The following is a 14,197-nucleotide window of genomic DNA, read 5'->3' as shown; positions in this document are numbered from 1 at the left end:
GGCACTGGGCATCTAATCCTCAGTCCTTTCTGGCTTCCAGAGGTTCTCCTCCATACAGATTGCCATCTGTCTGTCTGTGCCCTAGCCCAGGTCTAAACTCAACTCTCTGTGACTGTCCTTTCTCCTGTTTAAACTTTTAAAATCTAACTTCTAGGAAAGAGTATATCTTCTCTCTTTCTGCTATGTCAGACATGGCCAGTCTGTCAGGAAATTATCTCTTCACGTACTACCTTCGGGAGCTTTCCCAGACACTTTGCTAAATCTCCCCATCTCAGTCAGTAACTTTCATATTAACCTACACTGTTCAGATAGACTATGCACTCAGCAGTCAAGTATTTCCTCCAGCTAGATCCTTGAAGAGACACTCTGGTGAAACAAACCCTAGTGCTGCTACTTAACCAGACGATAGTGGCCCAGGGGGAAATGTTTCATTTAGATAAATGTGGTGGTATATCCTTTAATCCATGCAGAGACCCAGAGACCTCTGAGTTTGAGACAAGGTCTCAGTCTGAGCCTCATCTACAAAGTGAATTCCAAGCCTGCCAGAGCTACTTAGTGATGCCCTATATCTCAAAACAAACAAACAAAATTCAATTTACTAAGCTTCACTTTACCACTTTGCAAAAGGAAGCATCACTCTCATTGCTGATACTTTATAAATCAACAAGACTTTTATGAGCAAAGGAGCTCACATGCATGAAGATATCTTATCAGCTGGCAAGCAATGACGTCTAGATTCAGGGCACTCACGTTACTACACATAACCCAGACCTCGAAACAGTTACACTGATGGACCATTTCACTGTTAATTCCATGTGATTCTTCAAACACAGTAAACTGTGCAAAGCCAAACTCAATATAATAAAGACATTCCACAGAACAGGCCTGGGCAGAAAAAGGGGAAGAACACATCTTTCCGTGCCGTGTGTTTGGAAATGTGATACTCAGTTATGAAGTGTGGTATAACTGGATCCGTCATAACTCTGTCAACACCAGCACATCTTCCTAGGAAGATGATCACAGCCAAAACTGATGTCTCCTCACACGCAGGAGAAAAGACAGAAGCAGATGCCTTGAGCATAGGATGCCAGGTGAGCACTGGGATACTCTCCTCAGGGGATCTGTCACGTGGGTAAGGGCTTTCTCTGGCTCATTCTCCCAGGCACTTCTGTCACTGGGGCTGGGGTTCTACCCAGGAGCCTGGTAAGAGCAGGGGCTGCCCTATAGTGCAGGCTCCAGTCTTAAATCAATGCACATTGAAAAATGAAACTGAAAGCCCAGCAGAGGTCACTATGGAGTAAGAAACTCAAAAGGAACAACAGAAACCACTAAGTAGCAACTTCACACAGTCCTTCAAGGAGAGAACAGTATGGACAGGTGGGCAGGTCCTCTGGGAAATTCAAATCCATGTCACACTGTGGCTTCATGCTCTTTCTCATCTTTGGCTATCCATCATAGGGAGATCCCTTCACATAAAATAAACTCCCAGCCTGCTGCCAGTTCACTTGCAACCACCCCGTCAGGTGGGCAGAAGTCTGGATGTGAGTCAGGTCTCCCCATTACAACACAACATGGACCCAGAAGCCTGCCAATTAACTTCTAGCCACAATGGATATGACTCAATGGTCCAGATTCGTTCCCCAATTCTACTACACAAACTGTGCCTAGTTGAACAAACAGTCTCACAGGACCTTCTCATTAAAAGTAAGGTAACCCCCTGCCTCTACAGTTCTGTTCATTTCAATTGTTCTCCTCTGTTGGACTATGCCCCATGGCTCTACTGTTGTAATCACTAGTTAGTTACCCACTACCTTAAGTTCTTGATACAGCAAAACCCAGCTCACATGAGGGTTAGCTTTGGGTTCACCCACTTTGAGTGGCAAGATGAAAGATAATACGGTCTTTGTTTCCTCATCCCCATGCTCTTCTATCCCTTTACACGGTGTCTCACATCCAGAATACACCCAGTACCTGGGTCATGAGGAGACATGTGCCACTAGAGATTCACACCCACCCAACATGAAAGGTCAAGGCTCTCTGCTTGCATCTGATTCAAATTTGCTTTGCCAGTGTCGGGTTCTCAATAGTCCCAACTTTCAGGAAGACAAATTACTTAACCTTGTCTTAAAAGAAGGCAAGTCTTAAACAAAAGAAATGTGTGAGAGTCAATGGAGGAATGGAAGAGAGGACAATAGAAACAATTCCACTGTGTTCAATTAAGTACGGCTTTGAACTTGCACCTGCACAGAGGTGTCCTTTCCTAGGTCCACACTGTTCACAGAAGATGCCCATCAAAGCCAAGACTATTAGTAATGTAGAGCCTCAAGAGATCTCCCAATGACAAATTGGATGTGCTTCTGCTGTACACCCCACACACACACACACACGTATACACATACACACACACGTACACACTCGTATTAAATATGAGAAAGGAGAAACCTGGTTATTCAATGGAATCAAAGTATGTGGAATGAATTAATTAGAACCAGCGTGGGGGGCGGGGGTTCCTACTTGGTGAACAGAAATCTTCTAAGTTATTTTAAGCTTTGCCCTTTTGGAGAGAAAACTTATGTTGATTTCCTCAGGAAGGGCCAGAGTCATCCAAGCTGAAAACATACACGCTTCAGTTTCAATGAGCCAGATAAAACAATCTCTTACATCCTTTTCATAAAAGAGACAGAAAGCCCTGAAACTAAACACATACACAAATGAGACATCTGAGCATTCCTTCCAGCATGCCCTTCTTCAAAGGTGCTTCTTAAAGCACCCCTCCAGAGTTCCAGAGTTGGCTGCTGTGTCCTACTCTAACCTGCCTCATCCAGCCAAAAGATACTTCCAAAGCCCTGTCCAAAGTTCTCAGTCCCTGGAGGACACAAAGGGAAGAAGCAAAACTGGTCAAGGTCAGATTTCTGTCCTGCTAGCCTTAGGCAGCCTGGGAACCGACTGCCGCCATACCTCCCTCCCCTTAAAGGTGACCACCACGGAGTACCAGATTCACGAGGACACCCCATGTAAACCTTCCACGGTCAGCTCAGACAACGGCATCCACACCCGCACAATCCCCACAGTTCACGGACAGCCACCATCCAGAACTGCATGGGAATTACTCCTTGTTCCAAAACCTTCAGGAACCTGGAGTCTGGTATTGAGTTGTATCCTTACAGTCCAACTGCTGTTGGCCATCTAGGAACTGGGAGCATGGTTGAACTTGAGCCCCAATCACACCATGCTCCCTTAGCATTTGTAAATTGAGCTAGCCCTCCTGGTAGGGCAACTTCTATGGGAGTTGTAGTTATTATTACTACTACTACCAATGGCCCTGAAAGCACATGTCAAATTACTTATGCTCAGTGTGTCACACAGAGAGGGGATGGTAACCCTGTGCATTCTTGCAGCAGATGCTTTTGGATCGGGTGGCTTGTAATTACTGCTTGGATCACTGAAGGGACATAAGTAGCAAAATCACAGTGTCTGTCTGTCACAAGTGGGCCCACACCACCCCAGTCCTGATAAAAGGAGAGTCTATTAGCAAGTGAGATGAAGAGACAGCACAAAAGAAATGATCCGCTCTGGCTTTTCTTGACATCTTCCTATCATGAATGATACAGTGTTTACTTCCTTCTTGGGCAGATGGCCAGACATCGGTGGTTAGAAAGGGAAGACAAAGACCTGACTGGCCAGCTATGTGTATGGAAAGAGACAAACACAGATATGTTCTATAGATGTGCATGTGTGGTGGAAGTTTCCAGACTAGCATTCTATTTAAACAGACTGTGCTGTGGTAAACAGTCGGTTGCTTCATTCACATTTTCCATTTGAGAAACTTATATTGGGGTGCCCTCCCCCCCCAACCCGCCGCGCGCACTGCCGCCGCCCTGTCTGCAGCTAATGCATGACAATACTTCATTCACTCGCTGCCACAGAAAGTCAGGACACCCCCCCCATACCCCCAGACAGTTTTCCAGGAGCAGAGGCCAAGGCCAGGGGCTGTCATGGCTGCTGTGGCTTTCTGGGGCAGCTGCCACCCTCACTCAGTGGGAGATTTGTTGACACATCTCCATAACAAACACCTCCCTGGCAAACACTGTCTGAGAGTCATCATCACTCATCAAGGGGGTTCTGAAAAGCTCTCATTTGGGGCTAGCCAAGGTGTCCTTTAAAAAATGCTCCAAGAAGGTTGGCTCTCCTCCAGCGCTAACAGACTCCCAATTAGGGTGACTCACTGCTAGACCCTTGCAGGATGTGCCAATTATGGTAGGATATTTTAAAAGGACGGCGGCTCCTCCCTCACAAGGGCCTTTCTGTGTAATGCCAATGCACATAATGTACTTACTGTAGAAAAGCAGACGGTTTGTGTGCTACAAATATTCTCTGTGATTAGCACAAGACAACTGCTGAATAATAATTGTAATTATCCAAACAACTACAGGCAGGATTTTAAGCCAAAAGGGTATTTTTTTTTAAGTCTCTCTTAATTCAAGCTACAGTCAATTTGAACCTAGCTACCTGCGTTCTGTGACACAGGACAGGAGGATGTACCATTAAAGGAGCCAACAACACACAAATGGAAAGTAAGTGTCCTGGGTCCCTACACAGGGTTTTGTCCTTAAATGGAGCAAACAGGGCTGGAGAGATGGCTCAGGGGCTGTGCCTCTGACAGCATGGGTGGGACTTGGGAATTTGAGTAGAATATGTGTAAACCTGAACAGATTTAAATTAGTACAGAACTTCGCCATTAGTGAGTATTTTAGCAAAATTTCCTCTCCAAGTCTGCAGTGAGTCTTGACAGTGCTTTGATGACCTCACTCCTAAAACTTGGAAAATAAGAACTGTCTATTGTTACTTAATGTTTAAAGAGATACAATCTTCAAACACTGGGCTTTTATCATAGGTCCAACAGTTCTCAACCCTTAAGGGACTACAGCTAATATAAATGATTAACTAACAAACATTAAATGAGTGTCATAATGCTGGCATGAGCCATAGACTTAGAATACACAAGAACACTTACACTACACAGACCACGGACCTATGGGATATATCAAAAGCTCTTCAAGACACTACATGAACGCAAACACACACACACACACACACACACACACACACACACACACACACACACGAGGCTTGATAAGGTAGGACACACTAAGAACTGAAATCTCGGTGACATATCAACTACATGATTAAGCCAAATTCCCCTCATAGAGATTTTTGAATCAGATCTGCAAGTATACAGAAACCTCAGGGCAGGGAATGGACAGTATTCATTATGAAATGGTTGTCATTTTGATAGCATCCTTATGGAAAAGAAGGTTTGGGTGTGGTTCCATTGCCTCCTCATGGTTTGTGAGCTTTAGCAAAAGGAAAGCACAATGTCAGACAGTCCCCGTTCAAGCCACCCCATCCCCACAGCCATGGTCCTAGGAGGCTGCAGATGAGAGGAAACATGACTCCAGGTAGAAGACTTTCCAACCCATTCACACTCATCCTACAGGAGGTAGGTCACCTGAGGCCGAGCTGCCACCCAGGAGCAATTTTAGCAACAACAGTGGCACACGAAGAGGACTTGTACCCAGCTTCACAAGGAGGCAGAGCATGGAGCTGTCTATACTGAATATTTTAAACCTCCACAGAGTACCCCACTGTCTCCCAAAGCAACTGTCACAGTGTCTAACATTCTACTATAATTTGGATTTTTTTCAAACTAAATTTCCAATTCATCAAAATTATTCCCATCAATGTGTTGAATAGCTTTTGCAAAGACACGATAGGTTTGTCCGTGCTGATCGTTATTGGTCTTTTTCATTTTAATTGCTTTTTATGTTTGTGTCAAAGAGTGTGTATGTGTGTATGACAGGTGTATGCAGGTGTCCATGGAGGCCAGAAGTAGAGCGTCAGGGTTCCGGGAGCTGAACTTCACACAGTTGTGAGCAGATATGAGGGTGCTGGAAACCAAACCACTGTAGGAGCAGAAAACCCTCTTAGGTTCTGATCCATCTCTCCATTCCCATTATGAGGTGTTTTTGAAGCTATTTTATTATTGTATATAGCTATTTTGCCTGCATGCGTATCAGTGCAGGACACATGTGCCTAGTGCCCACAGAGAGTGTCAAATCCTCCTGGAACTGGAGTTATAGGTGGTAAGTCACCATCTGGATACTAGAAAATAAACTTGGGTCTACTTGAAGAACAGTAAGTATCCTTAACTTCTGAGCCATCTCTCCAGCTCCATTACCAGCCTTTTAACTCTGATGAGCTCAGATGTTTGTTAGAAATAAAATTACAGATAAAGCAATCTGATGGAGAAAAAGTGGGAGACACTGAAAGAAGGAAGTGAGTTTAGGAAAAGCACAGAGTAACTAATGGCATGTCCAAGCAGTGTACCGCACTCCTGATCACATGCAGAAACAGAAGCAACTCTGGAGTCCAGAGAGGGACAGACACTGCTCAACTCCACTAAGGATGTCCAGAGAAGCATGTGACAACTTTGGGAAGACCTTGACTGTCATGGAGGAAGGTCTAACTTGGGACTCGCTAATATCCAAAGGATGGTCAGAGGGGGGAGCTTAAACCAAAGACATTACTCTGGCCCAGCCACTCATAACACTCCTTTTAAGGTGGTGATGTAAGTTTAAAAGCCTCCAAAACTACTTAATATTCAGAGGAAACCTCCTAGCTTACTTAGTAGTGACCATTTTAATTCTAAACTTGTCTTTTAACAGATCCATGTGAAGACTCTCAACCAGCGTTCCCCACTGAGTCAACATAAAACAAGATAACTGCCAAGATGGCTGCCTTGTCCAGCCAAGTTTACCTCACTGGAGTTCGTGGAGTTTTGAGGTAGCTGAGTTCCAGGAAATCCATGGCTGCTGCTCGAATCAAACATCTGACAGACAGGAGGAAGGAAAAAGACTAATGAAATGGTTCTGCAATGTTCAGTTGGCATCCACGCATTTTCAGTTTAAAGATTGAAGTTGTATAACATTTTGTGAGATCTTCAATTCACAGTCTGCAGTAACATTCAGATATGAAGCTTTCCCTCTGCAGAGAAATCTGCTTTCTTTCCTCCCATATTTTCGTATTTACTTTTGTGTGATGTCTCACAGCACTCAAGTCATCTTGAATTTTCTTGACATTGCTTTTCTAACTAATTATGCATTTCAGAAGATGTGGAATGGAGTTGGCAAAGCCACAAAATCAATCTTATAACTCTTTTTATGTACTTAGGATAAATATTGGAAGATAGTATGCTAATAGAGGAGACTTGTTTGAAGCCAAAAAGACTAGTCATCACTTTTTCTTTTGTAAATTTTATCTTCTAAGTTTTGTAGAGTGCTAACATCAAAAAAAAGTGTCCAACTAGGAATACTTAATAAATCAACTTTATTCAGTTATATAAGTATTAACTTCATATCTTTTAAAAAACAAAAAATGTTCAACCAAATGCTTTTGTTTATCAAGAAATCTTGTGTTGAGAACACTTAGCCGATACACTGAGGCAGACATAAGGCTCATTTAATTAACTAAATGGTACTTTTAAAAATAAGCAAGTTATCAATCATGTCATCGCTTTAATTGAATAAGGTTATCTTGATTAATACCTTGACATTATATACAGAACATAATCATGAAGATGCCTTTCAGAAAACATAGGCCAAATATTAGCCAATGGATTATAGTTGACCACTACCTATGACCAAAAAGTAATTACTTTTTGTAACTAAATAAAACACTAGGAGAACTGTAAGTCTTTAATTTGTTTGACATTTGATTATTTGTGCATGTGTGTGGGCTCATGCCGTAGTGAATGGGGGAAGCTAAGAGGACAACCTGTGGAGTCAGTTCTCTTCTTCTACCATATGGATCCTAGGGAAACAAACACATCACCAAGCTTGATGGCAAGCACCTTTACCTACTGGGCCATCTCACCAGTCCTGTAACTAGGTGATTTTCTTCCTGTATATGAGTATTTAAGAAACCAGTGGTCCCATAAAAGAACTTATATGTATTTTGCTGTCTTTCCATTAACCAACCCACTCCCTCTCATTCCACCCTTCCCCACTTCAGGATTTTAAAAGTTTTAAAGTTTTTAGTCACGCTATTCATTAAAAGTGTTGTTCACAGTTAAAGAGACACAAATTAGGAAATAAACTTCTATGAACTGTGACCATCTCTTTAAAATAACAACCAAAATCATTTTCAGAACAACAGCAACTCACTGAAAATCATCACAAATCTTTTCCCTGTCAATTATAGGATAAGATCATCTTTTAACTTTCCTTTCAACAGTACTTGAAAACCTAATCCTACAACCTACCAACTAGGATAAAAGTATCAATTAACACATACTGCAGTGTGGGTATCAGGAAACACTTCAGATCTATGCATCCAACACACTCTCAAAACAATTTGCTGAACTTGGGGCCGTATTTTAGCAATGAATGTGGGAGTTATTCTTTTCTTGATACAATACTAAGAAGAGCAAACACTCCCCACTAGAAAATATGCAGCAGCAACTGTCCATTCTTTTCGGGCTCTGGACACTACAGACAGGTCCAAATCCCAATCCTGCCCTATGGCACTGGTGAATAAACCACCACATTTTCCCTCTGTAGTGTGGGCTGACAGCATATAATTGAAGAAGCAAAGAGTCTAGCACTATCATAGAATCTAGCACTATCAATAAGATCTAGGACTAGCAACAGAATCTAGCACTATCAATCAATACAATACAGGACTAGCAATAGAATCAGTACTATCAATAGGATTTAGGACAATCATCAATAGTACATAGCTACATTTCCTTGGACTGGCATTACTTTTTGGCATTCATTTTTATATAAATTGATATAAGGCAACAAATGTAGATTGTTTTTCCTAATAATTACCCTCCCCACATGCATACCTATGCTTTTCTCTCATTTCTCTTTTCCTTTTTTTCTCCTTTGAGACAAGGTTTCTAGCCCAAGCTGACATCATACTCACTGACCATGCCGTTAACTCCTGATACTCCTACCTCAGTTTACCAAGTGTGGGAGTTACACTTGTGCTTAACTGTTTCTGGCTGTGCGGTGATGAAGATCAAATATGGAGCACACTAGGCAAGCACTCCACCTACTGGGCCACATCCCCAGATCTATTTCCTAATAATTCTCATTCCTTGTGTTCTTAAGAGCTGCACGGATGGGCCTGCCTATGAGGTATGCTGAAGCAGACTTAGCAGTTCGTATATTTCACATGGGTACATGTCCCTGATGAAGCTAGATTCCTTTCAATCAACTTCAACTTCACCTTGAGCAGAAGAACAACACTGAAGATTTTCAGCAGTCTGCAAACAGGGATGTGTCAGGAATGGTACCCAACTTCCCGTTCTTCTCATGTTGAGAACTCACCTGAGTAATGGAAGCCCTCTTCTCCTTCCCTTTTCTTGCCAGGGTGTCCAGCCCTTTCAATGAAGAAAATATGCCTTTCTTGCTTTTTGCTCTCTGGGAAAGGGACAGTGTTCTTTTCCTGAGGGCTGAGTCATCTCTAGAGCACACCTAATAGAAAACACAGTTGAAAGCATTTTAAAGCCTATCACAGTGTCTTTGTGATTAGAGACATCAGTCTCGCTCTAAGTATGTTCTGGTGGTGACTGAGTGTGCTGTGTAGTTCATACACAGAAATGCAGCCTCCACACAGATGCTTCTTATCTAGATAGCACACACCAAATTCCAACATACAGAGACAGGGAATGTCAATCAAACTCAGAGTTCATCAATAGCTAGCCAACTTGCTCAGCTCTAGGGACCCTTGTCTCCACCTTCCAAACGCTAGAATTACATACATGTGGGTAGCCATGGCCATCAATATTTGAGGGATGCAAATCAGAACTTTTTTCATCTTACTTTAACCATTGAGCTATCTCCAGAGCCCCCTGTCTTTTTTCTTTTTTTCCTCTTTTTTTTTTTTTTAATCCTGTTTCGGCTATAGGTTCTTCTTGGCCTAAAGTTCTCCAAGTCTAAGTTCTAAGGACAAAACTTGGGTCTTCACACTTGCAAGCAATATTTAATCCATCTTTTCCCTCATTACCCACTAGGACCACTCCTCAGAGATCCCACCTTTCCAAGAGTATCAGGAGGGATGGACCAGCAGGTAAGAATATGGAGTAACTTCCAACTAACAGCTAGACTCCTAGATCAAGCAAACTACCTGCTGGTCCCCAGTACCTACTCTCTGTGACCCTTGTCAGTTGCTAGGTTAACTTCCAGCAGAAGCTGGCAGTCAGCAACCAGCTGGGGAAAGGCAAGGCTCTTGCCAGCCACTGACCCAGCCTCCCCAGGAACTCACCAGAGCGTGGAAAGACGAAACAGACAGGACGCCCAGCCTGCCAAGAGCCAGCTTGGATGGGCGGCTGGTGGCAGCAAGAAGACTCTTGGGGTTCGGTAACTCCCCACCTTGTAAGCTCGCCAAATAGCAACGCATGCGGAACAGGTCCATGTGGAATTTTTCCAGATTCTGTTCCCATTGCTGGATCTTAAACAGCAAGAAAAGAGGTGACTTTGACCCAGGTTACAATTCAGTGTTGCTCAAACTGCAAGTGTAATCTCTTCCACAGCCCTCAAGGAAAAATGACAGGAGCTGGAGTTGTGTGGTTTTAATCTGCTGCCCCTGATCCCCGCATCTCACACCCTCCTACAGAAACACACTGCGTCACACACACACACACACACACACACACACACACACACACACACACACACGAACTTCATCAGGACAGCCAAAATCAAAGGTAGTTGGGGAGTGCCAATACACTGACCTGCCAAAGTGCATGGCTACAGAACAACACTACACCACGCTGACTCAACGTGGGATGCAAAGTGAAACATTGGTCTCTCCTGTTTCATTTCCCTTCCTATTTATACCCTTGGGGCCTCTACTGCAGCAGTTTTCAACCTGTGAGTCTCGACCCCTTTGGGGGTCCTATATCAGATATCCTGCATGTCAGATATTTACATTACAATTTGAGACACTTGCAAAATGGCAGTTCTGAAGTAGCAACAAAAGTAATTTTATAGTTGGGGTCACATGAGGAACTGTATTGAAGGGGTGCAGCATTAGGGAGGTTGAGAACCCCTGCTCTACTGGATGAGCTATACACAGGCAGACACAGCACGCATGTATCATGGCAGGGACCTGAAGCTCCTGTCTAATCAGAATTTCTTTAAAATAATGACAAGTAAGTGCACTTTGGGGACAGGACAGGTTTAGCACCCACTGCTATTCAGTGTCTGGAGGAACAAATACCACCTGTACACCTAAAAAACGTAAAGCAGCTACAGATATTTACACAGTAGACGTTGCCAAGTATTTCTTCAAAACAAGGAGTCAGGAGTTGGCATTTGTTTAGGGATCTCTCTCTAATCTTTACTGTATATCACAACTCTATAAAATGTGTCCTATTTGCATGCAAATCAACAGACTCAGGTGATTTGTCAATACAAGGCTCAGAGCAGGGCAGAAAGCTCGCATTCCACAGACCCTGGTGCCATCCCCACACAGCCTACAATGACCGCTGGGCACTGGACCCTATCAAGGGTGACAGATCTCCTCAGTAACAATGGCATCTCCAGTTGGCTGTGTTATTTAGCATTCACAGAAAACCAGAGCCCTCCCCCCCAAAAAAAATCTTTCATGTTAGTCATTCATTCTGGATAAATGGTCATTATACAGATTTCCAACATTGAACATTTGTCCCCATCCAGTCTTTTCCAAAAATTAAAAATTTGGAGTAGTCCCCAGACTTCCTATAAGTCAGTGGTTCTCAACCCTCCCAATGAAGCATCCCTTTAACACAGTTCCTCATGTTGTGGTGACCCCAAGCATAAAATTATTTTTGTTGCCACTTCATAACTGTATTTGTGCTACTGTTACGAAACATAATATAAATATGATTCGTAACAGTAGCACAACCCACAGGCTGAGGACCACGCTCTAAGTTCTCTTCATCCATCGATGAGGGATGTCCTTCTGTGTACATGTTTCTCTTGTTGGTTGATGAATAAAACACTGTGGTCAATAGAAGCAGGGAGAGGAAACCTCTGTAACAATCCATTTCTTCTAAGTTCAACATGCATCTTTCCATGAAACGAATACAATGGGAGCTCCGGGGATGCCACTCAGTCAGCAGAATGCTCGCTTACTGGCTGACACAAAGCCCTGGGCTGGGTCACAAATTGGACATCGTGAGGCATGCCAGTAAGCCCAGCATTTAGAAGGTATAGACAAGACCAGGTGTTTAAGGTCATCATCACTACCTAGTGTTTTCCTCAATACACAGAAAAAAACATTTTGAAGTAAGTTATGTGGACATGGAAGTGAAAGCCTACTTTACACACTGAGCACTCCATTTAGTGGCACACACAACAAAACACAGCAATGACACAGATGGCACAAGAGATGGGAAGCCGCTTTAATGGAGCTTTTCATTACCCTTTATTATAAAAGGGATAGTGTTTTGTGTGTGTGTGTGTGTGTGTGTGTGTGTGTGTGTGTGTGTGTGTGTGCATGAGTGTGTGTGCATGTGTGTATGTGTATGAGTGTGTATAAGTGTGCATGTGAGTATGTGACTATATGAGTGTGTGTGTGTAAGAGTTGTGAGTATGAGTGTGTGTGTGAATGTGTGAGTGTGTGTGTAAATGTGTGAGTATGTGTGTGTGTATATGAATGTGTGTGTGAGAGAGTTGTGAGTGTGTATGTGTGTGTGTGAGAGAGAGTTGTGAGTGTGTATGTGTGTGTGAGAGTGTGTGAGTATGTGTGTGTACATGTATGTGAGTTCTATACTACACGTGTGAGATCAGAGACAACTTTGGGGGTCTGGCTCTCTCCTTCCACCTTCACATGGGTTCCAGAGATCAAATTCAGGTCATTGGGCTAGCTCCATTAAGTCATGCCACCAGTCACATAAAAGGGGAAATATTTAATGGTGAATTCCCACAGGAAAATCCTAGGTTTAAGCACGGACACAAATTCAATGACAAGCTTCCTCTTTATTGGTTAAAAAGTTTTGTTCGGTGAATGAGCTCAGAGATGTTTTGGACAGCTGTAAAAGGGTGGGAAAGGGAGGCAATGAGGCCTACTGATAAAAATAACAAGGCACATGAGTACGTGACGGCTTTAAAGAAAGATGGCAGCATCCCCTGCAGGACCCAACCCTGTTAGGAAAATTGCACCATTTGGCCCAATTGTCCATTACTAGGTTTGACCCAAAAGATAATTTACCTTTTCCTTCTTGGTGGAAGGAATTTTAAAACTTCTCACTCTGTGCTTTTCAAACACTGAAACCTAAGTTCACTAAAGATCCCAAAAAGTGACAAGGGTCTACCAAAGTTGACTAGTGGCTGAAACAGCAGCCAGCTGTGGTTTTGTTTCCTTGGCGACAAAAGTCACCCATTTTATACCCAGTAAATTTTCCTTCAGATCAAACTGGAAACCCCAGGGAAGCAAGCATTTTTCCCTCAACCATACAAAATCATCCATTGCACATTTAGTTGGCAAGTGAAGCCTTGTGTGCCTTACCTGAGTCCCACTGAGCAGCAGATTTGGGTTCCTTCCTAGCTCTGCCACTCACCAGCACCATCAAAACCTCACTCACCTATGGGGCTGATCCCCGCCCCTCAGATGGATGCAGTTTACCCATCTCTACTGGGTAGAGAGATCAGGAAATCAAATATACTGTGGTTTGACAAGGAATCGCAATACTGAACCAGAGAGGGAACTAGGAGAGAGGAAGGCAAGGGAGAGGACCCGTTAGCTGTGAGTAAAGAAGGGCAAGGGAAGACTCAGAGAGAAGCTGGGTTTCCTCCAGTGAGGAGACCCCTGGCTCACGAAAGGGGGCCTGTGAGAGTTAATGCTAACTTTCATCTGGAATCACCCAGAGACAAGCTCTGACCATGGCAGTGAGGGGCTACTCAGATGAGATGAGCTGAGGTAGGAAGAGCCACCCTGAGGTAAGTAGGAACTGTGAGAGGCACTGTTCCATGTTGTCACAGCAACAAGAGAAGTCACTAATGTAGAACCTGATGTCCATTCCCTCACCACCCTCAGAAAATAACCAAAGACGTGAGCAAAAGGATCCTTTAGGAGCTGTTCTGCACCAAGGGCAAGGGGAGCCACAAGAGATGATGGGAGAGTGACATGCTGAGCAGGGAGAAAG

The 14,197-nt window shown here is 43.5% G+C and overlaps 1 protein-coding gene across 9 annotated transcripts in view; it reads right to left on the bottom strand.

The window, feature by feature from the left end:
- The window catches only part of Tiam2 (TIAM Rac1 associated GEF 2), a 239,052-nt gene that overhangs the window by 66,591 nt on the left and 158,264 nt on the right, over window positions 1-14,197 (bottom strand). For all 9 annotated transcript variants that reach the window (XM_027401037.2, XM_027401039.2, XM_027401038.2 and 6 more), the window contains 3 exons: window positions 10,333-10,518; window positions 9,396-9,542; window positions 6,818-6,889 (listed from right to left, as the gene is read on the bottom strand). In XM_027401037.2, coding sequence (XP_027256838.1) covers window positions 6,818-6,889; window positions 9,396-9,542; window positions 10,333-10,518 — 405 coding nt within the window. The remainder of the gene's footprint in view (window positions 1-6,817; window positions 6,890-9,395; window positions 9,543-10,332; window positions 10,519-14,197) is intronic.

The sequence above is a fragment of the Cricetulus griseus genome, chromosome 2 (assembly GCF_003668045.3).
Source record: "Cricetulus griseus strain 17A/GY chromosome 2, alternate assembly CriGri-PICRH-1.0, whole genome shotgun sequence".
In the NCBI taxonomy this organism is placed as follows: Eukaryota; Metazoa; Chordata; class Mammalia; order Rodentia; family Cricetidae; genus Cricetulus; species Cricetulus griseus.
The sequence above is the reverse complement of the archived record's forward strand: the minus strand, read 5'-3'. Positions and strand labels throughout refer to the sequence as shown.